The following is a 27,618-nucleotide window of genomic DNA, read 5'->3' on the forward strand; positions in this document are numbered from 1 at the left end:
TATTTAAGGACGTTTAGAACGAGGATGAATGAATCTTCAGGGCGGTTAATTCGCACCGGCGTGTAAATTTCTTTATAGTCTTTCGGGAAGTGGCGGTAAATTCATACAAATCCAGCAGGGAGGGAAGAGAAGGGAGTAAAACCACGATCTCGGAGCGCTCTTCTCAGTCCTTTGGAAAGACTTGCCTTTACTGCCCGGAACCCTGGAGGTTACAGCTGGGCGAACCCGGAGGCGCTAGGACCTGGTCGGCGCCTGGCTGCGGCCGCTTTCAAGAGGGCGGGGGAGGGAGAGGAGGAGGGCGATGTGGGAAAGGAGGGGTGTTAAGGGGGGCGGGGGAAGTCATTTATGCAGAGCAGGAGCTGCTGCCATTGCCACTCAGAATCCCCGCGCGCTGCTCGGAGCCGGAGGGAGCGCTGGGAGCGAGCAAGCGAGCGTTTGGAGCCCGGGCCAGCAGAGGGGGCGCCCGGTCGCTGCCTGTACCGCTCCCGCTGGCCATCTCCGCCGCGCTCGGGGGCCCCGGGAGGAGCGAGACCGAGTCGGAGAGTCCGGGAGCCGAGCCGGGCGAAACACAACTGCGGAGGACGCCCGCCCCACTCAGCCGCCTCCTGCGCCCGAGCCGGGGAGCATCGCCGAGCGCCCCGCGGGCCGGAGAGCTGGGAGCACAGGTCCCGGCAGCCCCAGGGATGGTCTAGGAGCCGGCGTAAGGCTCGCTGCTCTGCTCCCTGCCGGGGCTAGCCGCCTCCTGCCGATCGCCCGGGGCTGCGAGCTGCGGCGGCCCGGGGCTGCTCGCTGGGCGGCGCAGGCCGGAGAAGTTAGTTGTGCGCGCCCTTAGTGCGCGGAACCAGCCAGCGAGCGAGGGAGCAGCGAGGCGCCGGGACCATGGGCTGGGGGAGCCGCTGCTGCTGCCCGGGACGTTTGGACCTGCTGTGCGTGCTGGCGCTGCTCGGGGGCTGCCTGCTCCCCGTGTGCCGGACGCGCGTCTACACCAACCACTGGGCAGTCAAAATCGCCGGGGGCTTCCCGGAGGCCAACCGTATCGCCAGCAAGTACGGATTCATCAACATAGGACAGGTAACGAACTACAGGCTAGCCCAGCCCTCGGCCCTGAAGCCACTGGGGGCTTCTTGTCCCCTCTGCGTGGAACCCCCTCCCCCTCTTCCAGATGTGCTCTAGCAGCTGTTGCCCTAACTCTTGGGCGATGCTCTGTCTCCTGCGCGCGCGCGCGTACGCACACACACACACACACACACACACACCCCAGAGTTGCCGGGTCCGTGTTTTGTTTACTTGTCTTTTCCAAGCCACGCGGGACTGGTAGGGTCTCGGGAAAAATCCAGAGTGCCCCCGTGGTGGCTTCAGAGACGGCTGGACCTTTTGACCTGAAAAGTCGAGTAGCACTAGTAATCTGAGGCAGTCTCAGAGAGGGTGATCGTGGGGATAGGGGGTGAGCGCGCCTCTGATGCCTGCGGGGAAGGGAAAGCCTTTCCTGCTCGGACCTGAATTTAGCCCAGAAAGAAGTTTCTTCTTGGGCGAGAGAACCTCTGGCGCTGGAGACGCCGGAGGCGCGGGGACTGGAGCTGGAAGGGAGGAGAAAGGAGGGGGAGGGAAGAGGGGGCGGGACCCGGTGTGAGTGCAGATTTAGGGGAGACCTCTAGGCTTTGTCGCCTTAAGCGAGGTCCGCGTGGGGGCTCCCGGAAGGGAGTTGGAGTGGGGAGGTGGGAAACTTCCGAAACCGGCTGGCTGGGTTCCGCTCCGGGAAAACGAGGAGTCTTACCCCGGGACGGAAGGTGCCGGGCCGGGAGGTTGCGCCGTGGGGCGAGAGTTGGGCAGGCAGCAGGGGCCCGGGGTTTTTGTGGGGTGCCGCTCTCGGGCTTTTGGCAGAGCTCTCCTGCTAGGGAGAAATGCCCATAAACTAAGGTGATGCTATGAGGATGATTGGAAGCGTAACAGATTTGGAAGTACTCCGGGTTCAGTGGTCTTGGCTTTCTGGTTCTCTTCCCCCCACACCCCTGCGAGAAATGGGGGTAGAGAGGGCTATGAAAGTGGGTCCCAGAAAGTACCCCCCTCCACATACACACCGCAAGCATCTTTGGGGTTGGCCGGAGGGGCGGGCCCTGGCTGGGCTCAGGCGAGAATCCGCTGGAATGGGAGGTGAGGATGATGGATGGCGCCTTTCCAGCAGGCGCGCTTTGGGGACTGCCCGGGGTGCACGCACCCTGCGTGCTCTGCCAGGGGGAAGGGAGAGGGAGGTGCTGGCTGGTGCCGGCGGAGTGGAAGAGTACGGACAGTTTCTGAGGCCATTGCGTTCCACGCCCAGGAACCCGGGGACACCCCCCGCCCCTCCTCCCCGCCGCCTGGGGGATGCGGCACCTGGAGAGGAGGCAGAGCTGCTGTCGCCGCGTTTAGAAGGAGCTGGGGAGTGCGGGGAGTGTTCAGAGGAGCAAGAGCACAAGATCTTGCTCTTTGCCCGCCCAGAGGGAGGACATATTCCAGAGAAGCCGGCCCTGTGGAGAACTGAGACTAGGGCAAGGGGCACGGTTTGTATTCCCTCCTGCCCCTGGAACTAAGGAAGTAAGGGAAGCCAGCCAGATTTTGTTGCTTGAGTGACTGTTATCTGCGGAAGATTTCCATTCTAAAGGCTCGTTGGGATTCTACTGGCTTCTTTTTCTCTGGAAGAAAACACTGAGTCCGTTCAGGTCTTTTTACATGAACTTAAAGTTGGGCACTGCCTATGCCCTGGGAATGGAACTGGGCAGGCTAGCACTGAAAGTAGCTAGTACTATTAATCTTTCCAGAGATTCATCTCAGGTTCTGCTAACATTGAACATCTCACACATGACCAGGCATTTTTGGAGGAATAAATTCTTGAACATACCCTTCTTTCTTAATCTCAAAACAACCTTGTTTGGTGAATATTACCTCACACACAGGAGATGAGGAAACGGAGACCAGCTAGACAGTGGTAAAGCAGTGATTCAGACCTGCTACTCTGACTGTTGCAGGCCCAGTCCCCCATGGATCCTGCCTTTTAGGGAACCCTTCTATCCCATGATGAAGGAGGAAGAAAGTAAAATCTCCATTTCCTTGAATTCTGATTTAATGGCTCAGTAGGCTGGAAGCAAATATCTGGTCTCAGTTCACAGATATTTAGTTCAAACGAACCTAGCTTTCTTGACTTTAACAAGGGCAGAAACAGCTGTTACCTTTCTGAATTAATTGAGCAGAACTGGTATATGACAGAATCTGGCATAGTGAGATGGGAGAAATTGTCACCCAATCCACTTTTGAACAAGCAAACATTGCAATGTCCTGCCACCTCTGCTTGACTTTTTACAAGAGGCCTTATAATGAAGATTCATGGCTTCTCATTAAAAATAATAATGCTAAGAAAGTTTACATACAAATAACACCAAGGATGATTTATTGTGGTTTTACAGCGCCAATGAGGAAATTTAGTGCTTATAGAGGTTACAGAGGACCCCTTGAACCAGTGTAAAAAGATCAGCTATTCTATAGTGGAGAGCATTTCCTCTGTAGATCAAAGGAGCTTAAGCCTATGCTAAGTCTTCGGGGTGGTAAATGGAGTTCACACGTGCAATATCATTGCACTGTACGGGCCAAATGTATTTCTTGTTCATCCTTTACTGCTCTGACCTTTCAACACTTTAGAATCCTTTTGTTATTCTTTCCATCAGTAAACCAGCTGTGGATCAGCTGAGGGCAGTAACTAATTTGCAGATGCCTCTGGAATGTTCTATTTTTTACCCATTTGGGCTTGGGGTCTCATCTTACGTGTTGCAAATTGGAACTGAAACTTGTTATTATTTCTGCAGTCATTTACTATCCTAGTAGTATTTTTTATATCTTCGGTATGATATTCTAGGTGAGTAAGGTAGTAAATTTTCACCACAGTAAAGGTACAGTTTTGACCATTTGCTCAGAATATCAATGTAATGTTTTGTGTAGCATCTTAGCATTTGAAAGTCACGAGAGGTAAGATTTCTGGCCGGGGGATTTCTATGGAAAATAATAGCTGTGCCTCTTCCGTTAAAAAAAGATGGGATGTGCAGAGTAACACAAGAAGAAAGCAAACAAACAAGCAAAAAGGACGTGCTTGATTTCCAGAAGGGAACATAAATGAAGGTTTTCTTGCCTTTGTTTATAGAGCTAGCATATGTTTTCACAAAATGTTTATATTTTGTGAATGGTTGTGCCTTGAAATCCTGCAATAATAATACTTAACCGTAATCATTGTTAGTTGTTGTCATGTTAGCATATATTATCTTTTGGTGGGTATCGGAGTCAGCTGCAGAATGCCCTGCTTTTCTTCCCTACAAGTTCTGACTACCAGCCCTCTTAGTATCTAGTGGAACCAGCACCTTCTGAGCTGGCCGAGGGTAGGAGGTGTGCATGCCTATTGACCTGCATGGGAATAGAGGGAGAAGCCTTTGTCCTCCCTCACTAATCATGTGCTCTGACCCTTTGAGCTAACAATCTACTGGTTAGGCAATTGAAATGATATAAAGGAATAAGACCTGACATGTTGTTAATTGTGGACCTCCATTTAGAGTAAATCTACAAAGAAGAATTAATGTCTGGTTATTTGAATTCAGGGAGAAGATCCCTTGTGAACAAACAGATTGTTTACAATGTGCAATAGCTGTATTTATCCTTCTGTGAGTTGCTTATAATCCTTGATTCCAGCCTGAGATTACCAGTAGCAAAGCCCCTTCCCCAAACCACATAACAATTTGAATAACACCTCTGAAGGATAAAACTAAATGCAAGCCATACGGGAAAAATATTTTACCTAGAGCCCCCCCATTGACAGCATGTGGACTTGGAAACTCTGGAGAGGCCACTTTTGAGGCTGTGAAAGCAGGAAAGTCACTGAACTTAATGGAGCCTCTGTTCCTTCATCTGTAAAATGATAAATCTCTAGATAATAGAGTGAGTTAACTATGCATTGCTCAGCACATAGTTAGGCTTGCAGCGAAAGGTTTGTTTAATCTGAATCTGAGGAGAAAGGTCAAAATAATTGAGATTCAAAGTTTTAGATAAGGAGAAAGGAAGACATTTTAAAAATGGAGATGCGAAATGTGAAGATCAGGAAAATATATTTTTGAAGATTGAATTGTAAGAACCATATCATAGCTTTGTAGGCAGGGAAAATGATTTTCCCTTTCAATGAGTAATTTAAAATATTAATAGTTTAAAAATAGTTTTATGTTACCTTCTAAACAATTAGGATTGATTTCCCATGGCAGGGCCCTCTTCCCTCATTGATCCTAGTCATAGGCCATGAAATGTTACAGGATAAGCATACTGCGGATGGACAAAAGGGAGGAAAAATAACCTGAAAAATTTTGTTAAATCATATTCGCATTTACATTTTATTTTTTATTCTGAGTGTAGTTTGTATGAGTAAAGCTAGAAGAAGCATTTTCCAAGTAGGTAGGGAGAGATACATTCGCAGGGAGAACTTTGTTCAGAGATGTCCTGAACACCTCCCACCCTGCTGATTAATTTTGAGCTGTGAATATTATAGGACGCTTGAAATGTTGATTCACATGGGCAGTGAATTCTGGGTGCTTATGGATAGTCCTGGAAATAGGGGATGTGGTTAGTCTGATGGGTTGTATGGGAGTGGATTGTGCTTGCCTAATAAATTCTTAGGCATTTTATAAACAGGAGAGTTAGTTGGTGCTGTAGTCCCAGATTGGTCTCTGTGTGATATATCTGGCTTTGCACAGGGCAGCTCTTCATGCTCAAGAACCTCAGCCCTGACCCCTGCTAGCCACTCTCATATGCATATTTCTTATGATGAGGCAAATGAAGGGATAGTAGGGGAACCTTTGCTGGAAAAAACAATTCAGAGTGCATGGCCTGGTGATGGCGTGTCTGCTGCATTAACCTCATAGATAAGGAATGGTTTGTATGTGGTCATTGGGGATTTCGGGGTCTATTTGAAGTGAAAAACTGCATTTTTGTGAGCCTAAAGGCAGCTGACTTTGCCTTATCACTGTCTTTCATGGGCTTACATCCAGAGGTCCTAACCTTAAAGGTCAGCCAGAGAAACAGGGTAGTACGGTGAGAAAATTTTCAGCAATGTCTGACTCTTTGGCTGAGAGAGGGAGTCCTGACCCAGAAATATCCCCTGGGCAGGGAGGGATATTTTTGTTGTCGGTTCAAGTTATGTGAAGCAGTGTCTGGTTTTTACCAAGGCTGAAGTATCTCCAGGCACTGCTCTGCATTGGGACTTTTTTATTCATTTAATTCAGGTTGTGATCAATGACAGAAAAGCTGACTTTAGCTTCCTGGCTGGTAAAAATAAATGCTTATAGACATTAATGCATGCTAGAATACACACACACACATATATACACATATACTTATATATGATATATACACAGATATGTATGTGTGTAATATATGTACATATACACAGCATATATATGTCAATTTTTATTTTTACCAGAATAAAGTTTCACGTAGTTTAGAGTAAAATTACTCATGTAGTGTTCTCACTAGTTTCAACAGATTATCCATCTCTACATCAAAGGGTACCAAGGAGGAACAATCAATGCCAATAAACTCTCCAATTTGAGTTCATCCTGAGAGTAAAATTAGATCGGAAAGAGAACAAGACTAAGAGTCAGGTTTGAATGAAATTCCAGGGTCTTTACTTTTATCAACCAACCTGACCCTCAGTTCCTCATTTTTCAGATAGGGAGCCATAATACCTACTCCATCCACCTCATAGGGTTGCTGTGACAATCAGGTGACCTAATAGTGAAGATGAGTGTGTATTAGCTAAAATAAGGCATAGGGAGCATTATATGATCTTTCAAGACACCTAAGAGATGCACAGGCACTCAGAAGAGAATAACAACATACAGTAATTTTCCAGATTCTTGTGATTGTCCCTGGGGATATAATGGGGGCTGAAAGGAAGAGGAATAAGTGCTGTGCCTGATTCTCCCGTAGGATGATGTGATAGCTACACTTTTCCCCCGAGAGCCATGGAGACAGGACAGGGGAGGGGGCAACTGACAAGAAAACCAGCCAGCTAAGGCTCCCATCTCCTGTTGGACAGCCCTTGTTTATAAGACATATACTATATGGAGGTGGCAAGATTTTCTTTCTTTTCTTTTTTTTTCCGAAACGGAGTCTTGCTTTGTGGCCCAGGCTGGAGTGCAGTGGCACAATCTCAGCTCGCTGCAACCGCTGCCTCCTAGGCACAAGTGATTCTCCTGCCTCAGCCTCCCTAGGAACTGGGATAACAGGCACGCACCACCACACCTGGCTAATTTTTGTATTTTTAGTAGAGACGGGGTTTCACCATGTTACCAGGCTTGTCTCCAACTCCTGATCTCAAGTGAGCCACCTGCCTTGGTGTCCCTAAGGGATTACAGGTGTGAGCCACTGGGACCAGGCAAGATTTTCTATTTAAAGTATCAAAACTTAGTCTTTTAGTTTGACTCCAGTGTGAGTCTGTATAGAAGACTAGTGGGAAGTAAAACTGACACATAATAGGCCCATGAGGAATATAGATGGGACTTTTTCAGGTACAAGTGTCAAAAATCAACCCGAAACTGCTTAAAACTAACAAACAAGCAGGTAAGCATACTGGGAATTTGTTAGTTTAAACAGATTCACATGCCTTTATATGCCTTTCTGAAAACAGCTGAACGCTTTTTGTAATCAGACCTTACCTGATCTGCACTTTCTTCATGGCAAAACCTACCCTGACCTAAACTGACATTCATTAGGCCCTTAGTTTGTTTCATTGCAGAAATATGAATTGAATTTGATTGCAGTGATGTTGTCCTTGATCCAGATAGAGATGTATGTAATATACTCAAGTATGTGCCTCATTGTGCTATTCTCACCTGAATAATTCTGAGTTCTGAAACATATTTAAATCCAAGAGTTTCAAAAAAATGATTGTGGGCCTGTCCAGCTGAAAAGCCAGAGGTAGTGCTAATGTCAGCTGTTTCTCCTTTTCCCTCAGAAGGTGCTTTCTAGTAAGCAGCAAAGTTCATATGCTGCTTAGTACCTTTCTTATCCAGTATTGAAATTAACCCCTGAAAAAGACTCCTGATCGTTGATTGGGGTCGTATCCCCACATGTGGGCCAATCACTTTGTCTAGGAGGGTAGCAGTATTTTGATGGGTGAGCTTGGGTCACATGTCCTCCCTCAAAGGGAGATGTTGACCCTTGATGGGCAGTCCACCAGTGGGGTAAGGACAGTTCCCCAAAGGAAAGTGGGATGCTGTTACTAGAATAAGAGAAAAGAGATGTGGGATAAGAAAAAAAAAAACCCACTAGAGATCAGGTTTTATAGGCCCTAAATGCCTAGGCTAGAGAGTTTCAACCTTATCATTTTGGATAAGTTTATATTGAAGTTTATATTGAAGATCTCTGAGAAGGAGAGACAACAACCCACTGATTCTACCAGCACAAGTCTACCATGTAACGTACAGATCAGAAAACATTCTCTGTTCTTGAGAAGCTAGAACATTTTCACCCATAATTATCATTTAGTAAGACAAATAGTAATGGACTTCTGGGTAGTATAGTATGGTTCAGTCACGCCTTGGGAGAGTCTGCTGGTAGCAGTGTGCACAATGAACTGAATGCATAATGGCAGAGTGGTTATTGTGTTGGCAATGATTATTGGTAATGGAAACAGGAGCCGTGACAATGGAAAGATTTGGAAGTTCTTGTAGAGGATGATTCAATAGGGCTTGGTAACTAAATGGAAGTAGGGGATGAGGAGGAGAGAGAATGTGAAGATAGCTGTAAAGTTTTAGCCTTGGGGCCAGGAGAATGGTGGACTGTTGTGTAGAATTAGGACAGTCTGCAGGATCATTTTGAGAACAAAAGGATAGGCTCAGCATTAGTTTATACTTAAGGTATACAACATGATATTTTGATATACATAGTGAAATGATTATTACAGGTAAGCAAATTTACATATTTATTGTCTTCCATAATTACCCCTCCTTTTTGTGGTAAGGGCACCTGAAATCTAGTCTCTTAGCAAATAGTCAATAAACAACACAGTATTATTATGTTGTTTATCCCTAGTACTCCTGCTGCACATTCCATCTCTAGACAAATTCATCCTACGTAACTGTGAGTTTGTACCCTTTGACCTACATCTCCCTCCTCCCTCTCCTCACCCCGGTAGTCACTGTTACACTCTGTTTCTATGTAATCAACATTTTCTCCCCTAAATTCCACATATAAGTGGGATCATTGTGTAAAGTGATAAGGAGGCTTCCAGTGCTCTTAGCACCAATGCTTGATTGAATAGTGGAGTGGAAGTCAGGTTGTGGGGCAGTAGAGAAACGGAGTACAACAGTTTTTCATTGGACATCTGCTTCTATCCACCTGCCAGCCTCCATTCCCTCCCTTCATCTCTTTCTTGCCAATGTGCTGGAGTAGTTAGGATCATAGGTTTAGAATTAAAAGGGTTTGAAACCTAATACTGCTCCTTCCTAGCTGGAGGACCCTAGATAAGTGTCTTAAGCTCTCTGTTCCTCAGTTTCTTCATGTGTGTAAGGGATATAATAACAAGAGTGATCCCCCCATACAATTGTTGTGAGGATGAGTTAAAAGTAGCTAGAATAGTATCTGACACACAAATACTCAGTAAATGAGACTTATTATATCTTGTTTAAAAATTTTTTGGCCAGGTGAAGAGGCTCATGCCTGTAATCCCAGCACTTTGGGAGGCTGAGGGAGCTGGATCTCTTGAGGCCAGGAGATCGAGACCAGCCTGGGTAACATGGTGAAACCCTGTCTCTACTAAAAATACAAAAATTAGCCAGGTGTGGTGGTCTGTGCTTGTAGTTGCAGCTACCCGGGAGGCTGAGGTGGGACAGTTGCTTGAGCCCAGGAGGCTGAGGCATCAGTGAGCCGAGATCATGCCACTGCACTCCAGCCTGGGTGACGGAGCGAGACTCTGTCTCAAAAAAAGCAAAAAAAAACAAACAACTTTTTTTTTTTTTTTACCCTGCAGTAAATCGGTTCACCCCATTTATTTTTTACCTCCCCATTCACTCTCAAACATGTCCAAGTTTGGAAGATAAATGATGTAGTCATCCCAATTGTATGTGAATTTGTGTGTGTGTGTGTGTAATTACACACCTATCCTTCCACTAGCTGGTGAGCTTTTTGAGAGGGCAGTGCCTCATTCATGATTGTATCCCCAGCACCTAGAACAGTGTGTGGTACAGGAGAAACACAGTGAGCACGTGGGCAGGGGGCATGCAGGGTGTAAGTAAAGAGGGATAAAAAGTCCATCTGGAAAGGAAGAGAAACGGTGGTGCCTCAGACTAAAGAGGAAGGAAGGGCGAGTGGCGAGTCAGAGGAATTCCACTGAGGAGGAAAGGAAGTATAGAGTGGCCTCAATCTCAGTCACTTAAAAGGATTATAAATCATTCTGTCATAAAGACACATGAACACATATGTTTATTGCAGCACTATTTACAATAGCAAAGACTTGGAACCAACCCAAATGCCCATCAATTATAGACTGGATAAAGAAAATGTGGCACATATACACCATGGAATACTATGCAGCCATAAAGAAGAATGAGTTCATGTACTTTGCAGGGATATGGATGAAGCTGGAAGCCATCATTCTCAGCAAAGTAACACAGGAACAGAAAACCAAACACCACATGTTCTCACTCATAAGTAGGAGTTGAACAGTGAGAACACATGGACACAGGGAGGGGAACATCACACACTGGAGCCTGTTGGGGGTGGTGGGAAAAGGGAGAGCATTAGGACAGATACCTAATGCATGCAGGGCTTAAAACCTTGATGACGGGTTGATGGGTGCAGCAAACCACCATGGCACATGTATACCTATGTAACAAACCTGCATGTTCTGCACATATATCCCAGAACTTAAAAAAAAAAAAAGATGAAGACCACCTGTGGCAAGTTGGAGCAGCGGGAACTGGAGGAAATGGATGTCTGGATACTTCAGTATTTTGGAACACTTTTAGGAAATGCTGATAACAATTAATGATTGATGACTATATTAAAATGTGCCAAATAGCAATGAGGTTATTTGCTGCTTGTCCTTAGCCATTGCACAGTGAGTAGTGATTAAATGAGTGAGTGAAAAAAAGAAAAAATGAACCAATCTGTATTGTTTTGTGCCTTTCTCACGAATGTTCAGGAGCCTGAGATTAGAAAAGGACAAAACAGGCTGGGCGTGGTGGCTCACGCCTGTAATCCCAGCACTTTGGGAGGCCAAGGCGGGCAGATCACCTGAGGTCAGGAGTTCGAGACCAGCCTGGCCAACATGGCAAAACCCCATCTCTACTGAAAACACAAAAATTAGCTGAGCGTGGTGTCGAGCGTCTGTAATCCCAGCTACTCAGGAGGCTGAGGCAGGAGAATCGCTTGAACCCAGGATGTGGAGGTTGCAGTGAGCCAGGATCGCGCCACTGCATTTCAGCCCGGGTGACAGAGTGAGACACCATCTCAAAAAAAAAAAAAAAAAAAAGGACAAAACAAGGAGTTTGAATTTACCAGAGTAAGAGAGAAGGCGAAAGAAGACTCTGGGAAACTAGGAGGCAAACAGTTCTTGAATATAAAAGGTGCCACTTCTGAAGTGGTTGACCATAGTCTGTGAGGAAGGTGGTGGGGCCAAAATAGGACTACTGGACCAATGGAATAGGGTGGCCATAGCGGCTTTACAAACAAAAGAAAAATGGATGGCCAGCTTGATAAGAGTGGTAGAAGCAGAAAGATGAGAGCCAACCCAGAGAGTATTTTTATTTTTTTGTAAGCTACTAGCTAGAGTTGTTCTGCTCAATGATAAGGTCCAGGGTATGGAGATGCAGGTGAGACGACCAGGCAGAGAACAGGCGAAGGCTAATGGGTTGGAAAGAGTCAAGAAACAGAGGCTGAAGTATTTGAGGGGTTATCAGTGCGTGGAAGAAGAGGATTCCAAGTAATTTGTGCTGATATGTCCACTGGGCAGATAAACATGAAGCTTACCCCGTATTTCATTCTCTTTGGATAAATGTAGGTATTATCTCTGCTTTACACATCTGTGTGCAATTATTTGCACTGCAGGTCCCTTACCAACTTAAGGGATAAAGACAGACACATGGATGATTGCTTTCAACTCCCATATTTGGTTTAAAAACTGAAGATTGTGTTGAACACTGAATATAGAGGGAACAGTGGAAACAGAGAATGTAAAACCAGGACACAATATTTAAGGATGATTTTTTAAAATGGTCTATACTATCTCACATTTTAGATTGACTTTTAGCTTAGGTTGTCACATAGTCTACTTTCCATCTCAGTATTATAACAGATAATTATAACTGTAATTTATTCACATTTCATGTATTCTGCCCTTTAAATACGTATTTTATATAGTACAACAAAGCTGTGTTCTGAACATGCCTTTCATGTATTCTTAGCCTAAACTTTACCACCTTATAGGAATACAGATAAGTTTTAAAATGAGTCTTTAAAATTATTTATAGATTGCTCTATCACATATAACATTTTTAGATTGCTCTATATAATAGATTAATCTTGTTTACATTTGTATGGTAATCTGATTGTTAATTGAGGTTAGCATCACAAAAGAAGTATTTAAGTTTCTATTTTAATTTTGTATACATTATCTGAGAGGTTAATTCTATCCTGGGAAAATTACATTTTGGATACCATGCCAGCATTGAACCTAGTTAAGATTTATTAAAAGCAAGTCTTTCCTTGATGCCTTTCCCAGTATAACAAACTGTTTATATTCTGTCTCTCTCTGTGTGTGTATGTGCGTGTGTGTATATATGTGTGTATGTGTGTGTGTGTATATATATATATATAAAATAAGTACTTAAGGGATGATATTTTTGTAATAAGTTCTTAAGGTCTGGTATTTTTCTATACTGAGAAGCTCTTACAGCTGTAAAAATATACCAGATCTCTGTATATCCATGTTCCCATGCTTGTACCTTGTTTTCTCTGGTGGGAGATCCTCAACCAAAATAAAGCTGGGTAGTCTGAATACAGAGCAGGGAGGGGAGATCATCCCAGGGCCTATAATTTTGTAAGCAAATATCCATAATGTAAATTTAGAAAGATACTGCCTACTCATCCTGTGCCTATTCTAGTTTCATTTAACTAATATGTTTGTGTGTCGGCGGGAACCCCATTCATCAATTTCGAAGTTTCTCAAAGAAAACAAAATTGTAGGCCACTTAGGATTTATTACAGGCTAGCTTCCAGCAAGACCTTTTTTTCTTTATTTTTAACTATGGGGCGTCTTTCGATTTGGTGCTCACGGACCAATTTGCCAAATGCTGCATTCTTTGACTCATCACGGGATGATGTCATTGCTCCTGGGCTGGTTGGACAATGCTGGGAACCAGTGAAGGAAACTCAAAGCTGAAAACAGGTGACTTGAGTCACCCTTCTAGATCCAGCCCTGCCATGAATTTGTCACATATTTATGAGCCAGTCACACGTTTCCTTTGTCATAAAAGATTAATTCTATTCATTGTTTTATTTAAAAAATAGTTGTTGAGGGACACCGTGAAGAAGGTGAAAGGACAACCCACAGAATGGGAGTAAATATTTGCAAATCATATCTGAGGAAGACTTGTACCCAAAATATGTAATGAATTCTCACTCTCAATAATAAAAAACCAATTTCTCAATTAAAAATGGGCACAAAATATCTGAGTAGACATTTTTCCAAGGCACATATGCAAATGGGCAAGAAGCACATCTAAAGATGTATAACATCATTAGTCACCAGGGAAATATAAGTCAAACCTCAATAAGCTACTGGTTTACACTCACTAGGATGGCTATAATAAAAAAGACAGATCATTACAAGTGTTGATGAGAATGTGGAGAAATTGCAACTCTCCAATTTACAATGGGAATGTGCTAATGGGAATGTAAAGCTGTGAGACCACTTTGGAAAACTGTCTGGCAGTTCCTCAAAAGGTGAAACATACAGCTGCTATATGACCCAGCAGTTCTCTCCTAAATGTATACCCAACAGAAATGAAAACATTTGTCCACACAAAATCTTGTACATAGATGTTCATGGCATCATTATTCACAATAGCCAAAAAGCAGAAACAATCCAACTGTCTATCAACGGATAAATGGATACAATTTGGTGTATTCATATTAATGTTATGGAACATTTTTTCACAATGGAAATGAAGTTTTGATACATGCTACAATGTAGATGAACCTTGAAAATATTATGCTAAGTGAAAGGAACCAGTCACAAAAGGCCCCATTATTGTATCATTCTGTTTATATAAAATGTCCAGATTTAGCAAATCTACAGAGACAGAGGGTAGATTAATGGTTGTGTAAGGCTGGAAGGGTTGGTGGGAAATGGGGAGTGGCTGCTAATAGGTATGAGTTTTTTGGGAGGTGATGAAATGTTCTAAAATAGATTGTTGACCTGGCTCACTGGCTGTTGCCTGTAATCCCAACACTTTGGGAGGTCAAAGTGGGAGAATCACTTGAGGCTAGAAGTTCAAGACCAGCCTGGGCAATAAAGTGACACCCTCTGTTCTCTACAAAAAAAAATAAAAATAAAAAATTAGCAGGGCATGGTAGCCTGTAGTCCCAGCTACTTGGCAAGCTGAGGCAGAAAGAGGGCTTGAGCCCAAGAATTTTGAGGATGCAGTAAGCGTAATGGTGCCACTGCATTCCAGCCTGGATGACAGCACGACACTGTCTCAAAAAATAATAACACTGATTATGGCGATTTTTGTACAACTTTGTAAACATACTAAAAACAATTTAATATTCTGCTTGAAAGCAGGGATCCCTAACCCCTAGGCCATGGACTGATACGGTCTGTGGCCTGTTAGGAACCAGGCTGAACAGCAGGAAGTAAGGGGCAGGTGAGCCGCTCCACTTCCTGTCAGATCAGTGGGGCCGTTAGACTCTTGTAGGAGGGCGAACCCTATTGTGAACTGTGCATGTGAGGGATCTAGGTTGCGTGCTCCTTATGAGAATCTAACTAATGCCTGATGATCTGATATGGAACAGTTTCATCCCAAAACCATTGCCCCCTCCCCTGTCCATGGAAAAATTTTCTTCCATGAAACCAGTCCCTGGTGCCGAAAAGGTTGGGGACCACTGCTTTAAATGGGTGATTTGTTTGGTATGTGAATTATATCTCAATAAAGCTGTTAAAATAGTTATTGAGTACCTATTTTATCAGCCATTCTACTAGGCACAATACAATTACATTTGTCTGCTCACACGGTGCTTGCGTTATAGTGTGAGGAGACAAGCCATAATCCAGTAATGACATGAGTAAAATAATTTCAAATTATGATAGGTGCTGTTGGAAAGCAACATGTTAGTAGACTAAAGTGTGACCAAGGGTGAGAGAACTCATTTAGTTGGTCAGGGAGATCACTGAGGAGGAACACTTGAGCAGATACCTATTTTTTTTTTTTTTTTTTTTTTTTTTTTGAGACAGAGTCTCCCACTGTCGCCTAGGCTGGAGTGCAGTGGCGCAATCTCGGCTCACTGCAGCCTCCGCCTCCTGGGTTCAAGCAATTCTCCTGCCTCAGCCTTCTGAGTGGCTGAGATTACAGGTGTCTGCCACCATGCCTGGCTAATTTTTTGTATTTTTAGTAGAGATGGGGTTTCTCTATGTTGGTCAGGCTGGTCTCGAGCTCCTGACCTTGTGATCTGCCTGCCTCAGCCTCCCAAAGTGCTGGGATTACAGGCGTGAGTCACTGCGCCCAGCCGCAGATACCTAATTTTAAGAAAGCACCAACCACATGGTAGTCTGGAGTCGGATGAGGTCTTTGTAAAGGAGATGGCAAATGCAAAGGCCTCTGAGGAAGAGAAGGTCAGACAATGTAAATGGAGACTAACAAGGAAGAAGAGGTGGAGCTTGAGATTAGAGAGGATCATCTTAAGGCTTAATTTTGGTGATGTCATTTCCCTGTTCAGAAGCCACCAGTAGCTCCCATTTGCCTATTGCATTACAATGGATTCCTTCCCTGGGCTTTTAAAGGCCTGTACCTACTTGTCCTGAAATAGTTTTTCCATCATTTCTCCTACTCATTCCCTTAATAAAGCTAGACCTTCCTATTATTCCCCAGATATTACGTTCAATGCTTTCCTGTTGCTCTGTCAGTCTTTCCACCTGAACTATTCACCTGATCCATTGCTCTTCTGGAAATTTTATCTCTTCTTGAAGGCACCTCTCAAATGTCAACTCTTGTCTATGGCCATACTATGCTGAATGCGCCCTGTCTCATTAAATATCACCTCTTTACCTATATTTTGCTCTGGAAGTATACGTAAAATGTAGGTATAGGTAAAATTGCTCTGATTTTTAACTTCATTGACTTGCATAATAGCTTGCCCAAAATTCTCTTAGGGAATTAAATATAGTTAAGTTTTTCTTTTTTTTTTTTTTTGGTCTACAGGGACTTAGTTATTACTCTGTAGCATATAGCATAGTGTCTCACTGTGTATACGTAGTCATTAAATATTGGTTGAATTCTAAAGTGTTTTGCAGACATGGAACATACATAAAATGTAAAATAATGTGAACACTGGAGAAAAAGTACAAAAAATTCTATATAGTCAAGAATGAAATCAGTAGTGCATTGTATATTCTATAAACGGGTATGGTAAAAAGCAGTGTTCTAGGACTGATGAGTCATTTGTGTGTGGATTCGAAAGTCCAGGCTTCCTGGGAAATAGCCTAGCCCTTATCTTTTAGTGTTTCAGACCTTGGCATCATTAGCAGGGTCATTCTTCTGATTTTGACTTCTATGAGCATTTTTGCTATGAGAGTCAGAGTACACAGTGTGACAGCATGCACTCCGAGAGCCAAGTCCCAGATTATCCTAGGACTATGATTGCTTCTCTGTGGATCTTGGTGAACCCTAAGGATCCTTCTGGCTGTGACCATCTCCTTGGGGTGGCAGTGAAAGTCTTTTGTCTATTGGAGCAGTGGGAAGAAGAGCACAGAGTTCCCTAATGAAGAAACTGGTCAGTAGTAAGAAACAATTTCCAATCATGGGCAAATTTCACTGTTTATGTAGAAGCAATGGAAGTAGCAAAAACAGTCAGGTTTGGTGCACGTGAAAGGTCCTAAAAGAAGGGTCCTCTGTATAAAATAAGCTGTACACTCTTGTGATGGTCAGAGGCTCCTGGCAGGGCCTAGCCGGATTGGCCATTTAAGTGCCAAAACACTGAAATTAAATCCAGAGAGAAGGAGGGATTGCAGACTCTAGAACAAACAGTCATAAATAAAGCCCTGCAGGTCAGTCCTTAAGGAGTGGCTTCAGAAACATCCTTGGAGATAGGAAACAAACTCAGGACAAATAGAACAAGTATTTATTGGGAGTTAACTCCCTTTAATGATAAAGGGAACATTCTCTTGGTTGGGTGACATGGCCAGAAGCCAATCTCTCAGTAGAGATGAGTCTCCCCATTTGACCTCTCTTCTTTTATCAGATCCAAGCTGCAAACCTCCAGGCCTTCAGGCTTGGGTAGATAGAGGGAAAGGTGAATTGTATTTTCTAGGTCAGATGAAGGAGCGATGGAAAAGCTGAGCTTTCTCATGGGATATATGGTTTGCAAGTAGAGCTATTCCTTCCTCACAATTGTGATGGGCGTACTGTAGGTAAGGCCTTTGTCACTCTTATGTGGATTATTGTGCAAGTCTTACCCTGTCCCCACTGCCTCCCCCTTTCCTCTGGTCAAAAAGAATTGCTTCTTCCTCTCCCTTTTTCTTCTCTTTCCTCCTCTTCCTTCTTTAATGTTCTCAACATCATTCAGCCTAACTATTTTGCCATTCTGTGCACGTGAACTGGCATGTCCTGCTTTTCTGCCTCTACTCATGTCATTCTCACTGCCGGGACATCCACATGCCCAGATCTCACTATGTTCTACAAAGCCTTTCTCAAATGTCATTTCCTCAAATGAAACTTCCTATGGCTAAAACCTCCTTTGTTTAAACTCTCATTGAACCTTGTATGCTTCTTTTTATTGGCACTTGGCATTTTCATCTTACATGCCATCTATCTATCCATCCATCCACCATCCATGCATCTTTCTTTCTGTCTGTCTGTCTGTCTGTCTGTCTGTCTATCTATCTATCTCTCTATCTCTCTGTCTATCTATCTATCTATCCAATTTTCTCTCCTCTGCTAGATAATAATCCCCCTAAACATAGGATTTCTGGGCCGGGTGCAGTGGCTCATGCCTGTAATACCAGCACTTTGGTAGGCCGAGTTGGGCGGATCACCTGAGGTCAGGAGTTTGAGACCAGCCTGGCCAACATGGCGAAACCCTGTCTCTACTAAAAATACAAAAATTAGCCAGGTGTGGTGATGCACACCTGTAGTCCCAGTTACTCTGGGAGGCTGAGGCAGGAGAATCGCTGGAACCCGGGATGCAGAGGTTGCAATGAGCCAAGATCGCGCCACTGCACTCCAGCCTGGGTGACAGAGTGAGACTCCATCTCAAAAAAAAAAAGATAGGATTTCTGTGTGGTTCACCTTTGTGACCCAGTTGGCACCTAGAAGAGTTTTCTGTAGTTAAAATGCCCTCAGAGCTGGGCGCGGTAGCTCATGCCTGTAATCCCAGCACTTTGGGAGGCCGAGGCAGGCGAATCACCTAAGGTCAGGAGTTCTAGACCAGCCTGACCAAAATGGAGAAACTCAATCTGTACTAAAAATACAAAATTAGCCGGGTGTGGTGGTGGGTGCCTGTAATTCCAGCTAATTGGGAGGCTGAGGCAGGAGAATTGCTTGAACCTGGGAGGCAGAGGTTGCGGTGAGCTGAGATCATGCCATTGCACTTCAGCCTGGGTAACAAGAGCAAGACTCTGTCTCAAAAAAAAAAAAGAAAAGAAAAAAAATGCCCTCAAAGATTTTCTAAAATGGATAAATGGAAGTGGGCAAAAACAGGCAGGGAGTAAATAAAGCCCGCAGCAGTTGTTAGTACTGTCCACTGAATGTTTGTGGTTCTCTCCCTTGGCTGTGTTATAAGATTGAATTTCCCTATATTTGGTGTTGAGCATGGCCAGGTGACTTCAGTGGCCCAGTGAAATGTGAGCAGAAGTGACTCGTGTCCCTTCATTTACAGCCAGTGAGTGATTTGTGGTGAGCTGCATCTGCCCTGTGATTGGCAGAGCTCCAGATGGTGGATGCTTCATTAGTCTGAGTCCTTGAGGGATGCGATGAGCAGCACTCCCAGCCCAGTGCACGATAGATATATAACATGAGCTAGAAATAAACCTTTTTTGTTTTAAGTCACCGAGACTCATGGGATCAGTTCACTCTAGTGGAACCTAGTCCATCTCGACAAACACAAAAGGCCAAGCTCAATAGTTTTCTCCTTAGCCTTGTGTGCAGTGTAGACTAAGATATGTGGTGAAAGGAGAGAAAAAGATTGTGATACTCTGGATAAGAACCCTGTGATGTAATAGGAAGACCCTAGTGAACTCCAGCATACATTTTGCTGATTATTCAATTGGTAAAATATGTATATCCAAGAAAAAAATCAGAAGCCACTTATTAGTTATTTCCAATGTGTGTATGTGATTCTGTTGTTTGGAGATTTGCATTTCCTGAAAGAAACCCTAAAGGTCCTAGAGCTTAATTGCTCTCAGAGTTGCTTCTTTGTCCTCACATTATTTATTGACCTTGCCGGTTCCTTGCATGAAACTTACTCTATGAGTTCAGATAGACCTGTTAATCACTGGTAAGCTTCGTTAGAAAATTCAGAGTTCTTTTTTTTTTTTCTCTTTCCATGAAGACAGAAACTTAATGTGTTGCAGGTTGTCTTTTATTTTTCCCCATCAGATGAAAACAGCATGTTAATTTTGTACTTCAAAAAATTGTTTAATAGAGAACTCTCTTTCTGCTTGCCAATAGCACTTGCTTGTGCCTTTGCTGAGGGCCACATTGTGCTTCCAGAATTATGACACCCACTGCTGCAGAATCCACTTAAATTTGCCTCTCCATTCCAAAGGACATTATGCTTTAGTTGTGAGAGAACTGGCTTCACAAACATGTGGGTATCAGTTCACTCACTGATTTATGTGATGTGGACACAGTGGGGAACATCTGAGATTTAAAATGTGATGGTCTGAATTTCCAACTGTTGAAATGAATCCAAAGCAGCAGATTTTTCTTCTTTGGCAAGACAGAATTGAAGCAACATGCAGTGATTTGGTTTGCCGATTTGCGATCTGTTAAAAATCTGAATAGCTTAAAAACAGGGAGAGTAAAGGCTGCGTAATGTGAAAAATATTCTAAAGGTCACCTGGTTGTAAAGTCTTAGGCAAGTTAGGCATCATGAAACAAGAACTATTTTGAAATAATTGATACATTGCGTGTGAACATGTAGGTTTTTTTTTTTTTTTGCTAAGCTATTCTATTGCCAAAGTAGTTAAAATCTTATTTTGTTCAACCTAATTCTGAAAAGGCAAAGGTTATAGTGAACCCAGCAAGTCTTTCTCCCACTTTGTAGTCTCTCACCTGTGGAAGTCATGGCTGGCATTTATTCATTTCTTTCACTTGTGAGTTTTCCCTTTGCCATCGTTCTGTCCTTCAACATTCATTGCAAATATTTTACAATGCCCACACTATGCTGAGCACTGTGCTGAGCCCTGAAGATGCAGCAGTGCATAATGATCCCTTCGTTCTTGGAACTTATGTGCTCATCAGAAGAGTGTGCCAACTTGCTTAGAAATAAATCACCCGAAACTCAGTGGTTTAACACCACAGTCATTCTTGCTTCTGAAGCTATGAGTTGACTGGTAGGTTCTTGAGTTGACTGCTGGGTCACCTGGGCCTGGCTGGTCTAGGATGGCTTCACTCACATATCTGGTGGTTGGTGCTGGTTGCTGGTGCTGGCTTGGGTTATGGAGAGTGGTGGGGGACCTGGCCATTGTGTCTCATTATTCAGCAGGCTAGGTATCTTCCCAAGTGACAGGAAGGTATCCCAGCAGCTTGAGAGAGTAGTCTCAATGTGCAAAGTGCTTTTCCAATTTCTCCCTTTGTCTTAATATCCCATAGGTCAAACCAAGTCATATGACCAAGCCTAGCTTCAAGAGGTAGAGATATATATTTCATCTCTTGATAGAAGGAGTTGCATAGAATTTGTGGTCGTATTTTGCAGTCTATCAAAGGAGATTTCTAATAATCAAATGAATAAGAAACAAAAGGTAAGTCAGATAGTGGTAAGTGCTATGGATAGAGAACAGGAAAGGAGAAAAGGAGAAGAAGAAAAAAGAACAACAAAAAAGCAGGGAAGAGGGGAACAGAGACTGGAAATTTTTTTTTTCGATTGTAAGCAGGCTTAGGAAGTCTTCATGGAGAAGGTGGCATGAGCAAATTTGTGAAGAAGGTGAGGGAAAGAAATGAGCCTTAAAGATGCCTGGAGGAAGCACATTCTGGTTGAGGGAACAGCCAGTGCAAAGGCCGTGGACAGGAGAGAACCCTACTATGTTGGAGGCATGGCAAGAAGCCCGGTGATTCTGAGTGAGCAAGAGAGTGGTAGAAGATGGGCTGGAGAGGCAGTGGGAGTGGGTCGGAGAGATGGGTTAAATCTTGAAGGTTGGTGCTTTTCACACTTTCATGTGCACCTGGGGATCCTGTTAAAATGTGGATTCTGGTTTAGTAGATCTGAGATGGGGCTGGAGATTCAGCATTTCTAACAAGCTCTCAGTTGTTACCGCTGCTACTGCTGCTTGTGGTCCTGAAACAATGCTTTGAGGAGGAAGCCTATAGGTCTTTGCAGACTTGCATGCACAGTCAGTACTGAGTGAGGAGAGAAGCCATTAGACAGCTTTGAGCAGACATGTGACCCATTCTCTACTACATGATAACGGAAGGTAATTGTTGAGAATGTGTACATACATACACATAGCATAAAGAATGACTCTAGTCTGTAGTGTGGAGAACATTGTCTGTTCAGCTTGCCGTAGTTTCGGTCATCTGAATATCGTTTCCTCTACAGAAAGCTATTTTCCTCTGCTCTTTTTGTAAATGACAAAGGGACCTAGCTCTGGACACCTCCCCATCCCACTCTCACACCAGATCCTTTCTAGAATGAACCTGCTCTGTCTCCTTGCAGTCGCTCAAATCCTGATTTTTTGGAACTCTTCTTACTTAGTCTTTTCTTTCTCTGATCCTCAGCTCCCTGACTCAGGTGGCTGTCAATCCTGGCTACTTGTTTCAAACAACTAGAAGCCTTTAAAGACACCTTCAGGGAGCCCAGTTGATTGGGTTTGGGTGGGTTCTTAAATAAGCAGCCAGGATTCAGAACAATGACTGGGCACATTCTTCCTCAGCACCTGGTATGCTGGCTGTTCCCACAGAGCTCAGAGCTTCTCTTTCCCAGAGGAGTCCACTCTCGCTCCACTCTTGTCTCAGTCTTTTCTCTTTTCATTACCATCAAAGTACCTGAATCATTAGCTTATTTTCAACCCTATTGCATTTTGATGCGTCGGTAGTCAGATTTTGCTTAATTACAATCATTTGCACTTGAGGTAGGGGATGATCTTTACATAGCTACACATATATGAGTATTTAAATATTTGTTGATATTTAGTGTCACGTATTTGTGCTTTTTAAATGTAATTGATTCTGTAGAGGCCCCATCCACACAACAAATCTCTAAGTAAACTTCAGGGTCTTACCCAGGGGATACTGGGAACATGGGCTAGAAGATCATTTGGCTCCAGGCTGCATATTTATGAGATACCTTCCAATGAGTTTTTAGATATAGTTTTGTGCCCTGGCTGGATTGAAATATAGTGTCCATTTGAAAACTTTCATCTCATGTCTCATTACCACATCTCATTGCTTCTAGTACACTAGGAGCTAATACACATTGTGCATTCCAGAACTATCTGGTGAATAGCATACTTGTATTTGGAGGTTACATATAAATACTGAAATAAGTTACAGATTTTGGCATTCCTTTTTTTTTGTAAGACAGTAGGAACCCAATGCAGTAATACAGTAATTCCTACTGTATTATTAAAAAAAGGAATGCCAAAATATGTATATAGAAGTAGCCTGGGATCTATCTCAAACTTTGCAAGGCCCTTCTGAAACCCTATGTTATTCCTGAGGATAATGCTTTTTTCTCCTCTTTTAATCCAGCCTGTATGCATACAGGTCTTATTTATAGGTCCAGTTTGTTCTTAAATGATTTGTAGTTTTCTAATCATTGGAGGAAATAAAGAAAAATGAAAGGCAGTGCAAAATGTTATCTACAAATCGTGTCACAAATTCGCTGTATCATCATGTACCTGGAATGGCTTGGCTGTGCATCATTAACTTGTAACAGATTTAAACCAATTATTAACTCAACCAGATGGATTTACTTGAGTGTTATCATAAAGGGCTCTGAGATGTGAGAGTATGACGAAGTTCCATAAAATTTATTGCTTGAATCTTGTTGCATCCATTGTTCCATTAACGCACTGCCTTTTGCCCCCCACAGCACCACGTCAGATTTGGTTGTTACTTACTATTAGGAAGAGTGTGTTTAAATTAATGGTAATTTATTTGTCTTGAAAGAAATGCTACTTCCAACAGTCCATGGCTTTAGAGGAGCCCTAATACTAGTCTCCTAAAATATAAATGACCTTTAGGTAGTTTTAGATGACCCAATGACCTAAAACCCAATGACCATTGGGTTTTAGAGTTGGGAGCAAGAATGTCACCTGGCCCCCTCATTGTAACAATGAAAAAACGAAGTCCCCTTTCAGTAGGGAGAGAACACTGAACTGGTATTTAGCAGACCTGAGTTCCAGTATCTTCAAGTTCTATTATGAAAGCAGCTCCTGAGAGTTGCTTCATTAAACTTTTCTATTTCTCAGGATCCTCAGTAGGATGTATATATTTCTTTAATAATTCTTGCTAATAATTTTTATATTTATCAGGGCCTGTGTTCTTTAGGAGATATATGTGTGGGGAAAATTGGTCAAGGGAGTTAGCATGTGTAGGTATGTGGCATATAAGCAAATAATTCAGTTTTAGAGGTAGTATTTTTTTCCCCTACTTCTGTGAAAATCTGGCTTTTACACCCCTTTCATTAAGCTGCCTTGATAAGAAATGATAAATATTCCACACTTTGATACGGTAAAAGGTGTGAGGAATAGTTTACAGTTCTACCTTGGTGACTGTTTAGGAATAAGGTAAATGATTGATTGAATGGCTAAAGCATGCCCATCTTGTTTTGTCCGTTGGAACCACAGAACTCTTTCCTAGGGGAAGTTAGAAGGCTCATTTTGGAGAGGCATGCATAGTGATGACTTTTCCAAGTAGGAATCTGACCGTGTTATAATGGGGATGCCTTTACCCATGACTGCAGTGCTAAGGGCTGGCAAGCTAACCTTGGCTTTCCTTGGCTGATCCTGACTGTATTATATGGTTTGTTGCAATTGTGTGATGAGGAGTAAGTTGCTGCATCCATCACGTTGAGCAGCCTGGTCTGTTTATGGGTCTGTAGAACTTATACAGTAACCAAATCAAGAGAATAGAGACATAGCTGCATATCTAATGCAGTCACTGTTAAGAATCAAAATTAACATGATACATTTGAAATAGGAGAAAGTGCTTGTGGGCTGTGGGAACCATTCCCCACTCTTGGTCTTTATCACTTTAATTTCTTGAGGCTTTAAACCTATTTCACAACTTAGTGACAGACCGTTGGCATGTTAGAACTAAGAAGGAGGAAAACTTATGAAGCCCTGTTCTTTCACTAAATTACCTGCGTGTATTTGAACAATGCAAATAAAACAGTCAGGCAATATCCAGTGTTTGGAATATTAAAGTAATTCATGGATTAATTTTCAGTGGTGTAGAAGCCTCTGATTGAAGCTTAATATATATTAAATGCACTTTCTTCATTTATGCAGATATGAGGAATTGTCCAGACAAGTATAAGTCTTGAGTAACTACAAAAATCTATAAATGTTGCAGTGATTCTTTTGGTAAAACACTGTATTGAGTTTATCTTTTACATCAACAGTAAGTACTTAGGAATGATGGAAGTGAGATACTTAAAACTCAATCTAGTGCGGGAAGTTACATATTCTTAAACATCACTTCTAACTTTCTATTTTGTGGATACAAACATTTACTTGGTAGGCATAATGGTTATTTAAACTCTTTTTTGGGCTTATTTGACAGATATTTAAGACTAAGCAAGCTGCTGAGATAAAGGTCAGTGGACTTTTTATGTTAAGAAAGAAAATTAAAAGCTTGGCACTTTAAAGCCAGGCTCAGGAATTGTCGAGATAAAGATATTAATCTTAAAGTTAATCAGGTCAGGGTTTAAACTTTAATAAAAATTGAAAATATGACTCCAAGAACGAATATGTACTTTAGCATTTAGCCTATTTAGGTTTAATATAGTATGGTGAAAATAGCACTGAGCTTGGTGTCGGAAAAATCTTGTTTCTTTCTCTTGCTGTTAGTATAAACTTGGGTAAATTACTGAATTTAGCGGCACCTCAGTGTTATTATTTCAAAAATGGAGATTATAACTTATTCATTCTGTAAATGTTTACTGGGCAACCACTCTATCCCACCCACTGTGATAGGTGCTGGCAATATAGCGGTGTTTTTAAAGTGAGTAAGGAAATAAACAGCTTGACCAGATAGAAAGTAACTGGGGAAGGCAATTTAGCAGAGAGGTCAAAGAAGACTTTGACTTCGGAAGAAGTGATATTTGAGCTAAGATCCAAAAAACGAGAAGGAAGTAAGAGGCAAGAGATTGAAAAAAAGAGAATTCCAGGCAGATGGGGCAGCAAGTGCGAGGGTTCTGAGGCTGGAAGGAAGGCCAGTGGGTTGGTGCGTAGTGAGTGAGGGTTAGGGAGAGGTGTTAGGGGATGATGTTAGACAGGTAAATGGGAGCCAGATATGATAGGCCCTTGGGTCAAATAAAGGCATTTTTTATCTTAATTTAAAAGTAACAGGAAGTAATTGAGAAGTTTCCCAAAGGGGTGATATTACCTTGCATAAAACAAAGTAAGGGAAAGCTCTTTAAAGATGGGAAAAGCAAGGCCAGGCGAGGTGGCTCACGCCTGTAATCCCAGCACTTTGGGAGGCCAAGGCGGGTGGATCACAAGGTCAGGAGTTCGAGACCAGCCTGACCAACATGGTGAAACCCTGTCTGTACTAAAAATACAAAAATTAGCTGGGCATGGTGGCATGTGCCTGTAATCCCAGCTACTCAGGGGGCTGAGGCAGGAGAATCGCTTGAATCTGGGAAGTGGAGGTTGCAGTGAGCCAAGATTGCGCCACTGCATGCCATCCTGGGCAACGAAGAGAGACTCCGTCTCAGAAGAAAAAAAAAAAAGATGGGAAAAGCATATGAATATAAGCAGTTAATATTGGTGTTACATAGGATAAGACAGTAAGACAAAGACACGTGGCCTGATGAGTTATTTATCCTGTTTACAAGGTTGTAAAACTGTTGAAGTGGGCAATCACGTATGATGCTGAAACACACAGATAATCCAAAACACTTTGCATTTTTATGTGTTTTGGAAACAAGTGTGTATGAAGGTGAGAGGTAGCAAATCTATCTTGGTAATATTTTAATTAGACTGATATTTAAATTTTTGTTGCTTTGAGCGTGCATCTGCTGAAGAACCGTGTGTCACCTGGGAGCTAACATCAGATTCAATATTTGCCCCGAGGCAGCTCAAAGAGTAGATGGTTCGTTTATGCAGAATCAAGATTTATAGTCCATGGATATCATGAGCAGATAGTATCAGTAAAACAGAACCCCAAGAGGAGACACTGATAATTTAATGCAAATAAAACCTTGCTTTACACATTGCACATATCTGCTGATATAATTGTAAAGATATTTGGGATTACTTTATTCATCTTGCTTGTGTTTGTTGAACTCCTGTTAAGCCTGATAAGAATAACATTTTTCTACTAAGATATCTGTTGAGATATCTAAACATTTTACTTGAAAAGAGGAAGAAAAATTTAGAAATTATTATTGGTCCTTCTATTTAGGAAGTAGAAGCTAAGAAGAGCATTAACCTAAAGTAGAATATGGCAGGACTTAATGGTTATGGGAAGACAAACTTTTAATTTTTAATAGTTACAATTATTAGTATGCATGTCACCTGGGAATTTTTAGTTCTGAAATTTTACTCGGTTATGAGGTGAACTGAGTTTTCCTCAAGATAGTTTCTCATAGGTAACTATACTTCTTCTAATACTGTGAACATTATTAATGTTTTTCATTATCTTCTGGAGTTGAGTTTGGATAAAACTCTTCTTGAAATCCCATTTTATTCTAAACATAGATTGGGCCCTTAGCGTTATAAAAGAATACAAATTAATATAGATTGGTTGGGTATATGCAGGGTATATTTGTGCTTCATCTTGACTGCACAGGTCAGGATAGACGATAATGTGCTTGCACCCTTTGTTGAATGTTGCTTCATCAACACTCTTGGTGACCTCCTTCTCACCTCTTGGATTGAGCTGGCTGAGCAGGTGATGACTAGATTCTGATTCAGTTAGGGTGGGGCTCATTAACGTGCATTTCTGCCAAGCTCAT

The 27,618-nt window shown here is 42.7% G+C and overlaps 1 protein-coding gene across 8 annotated transcripts in view; it reads left to right on the forward strand.

The window, feature by feature from the left end:
• Window positions 1-347: 347 nt before the first annotated feature.
• The window catches only part of PCSK5 (proprotein convertase subtilisin/kexin type 5), a 465,695-nt gene continuing 438,424 nt past the window's right edge, over window positions 348-27,618 (forward strand). For all 8 annotated transcript variants that reach the window (XR_010148685.1, XR_010148686.1, XM_016960969.4 and 5 more), the window contains exon 1: window positions 348-1,071. Coding sequence is in view for 6 of the 8 variants with exons in the window: in XM_016960969.4 (XP_016816458.3) it covers window positions 880-1,071 (192 nt within the window). In the remaining 2 variants the exon portion in view is untranslated. The remainder of the gene's footprint in view (window positions 1,072-27,618) is intronic.

This window comes from Pan troglodytes, chromosome 11 (assembly GCF_028858775.2).
Source record: "Pan troglodytes isolate AG18354 chromosome 11, NHGRI_mPanTro3-v2.0_pri, whole genome shotgun sequence".
NCBI classification, from domain to species: domain Eukaryota; kingdom Metazoa; phylum Chordata; class Mammalia; order Primates; family Hominidae; genus Pan; species Pan troglodytes.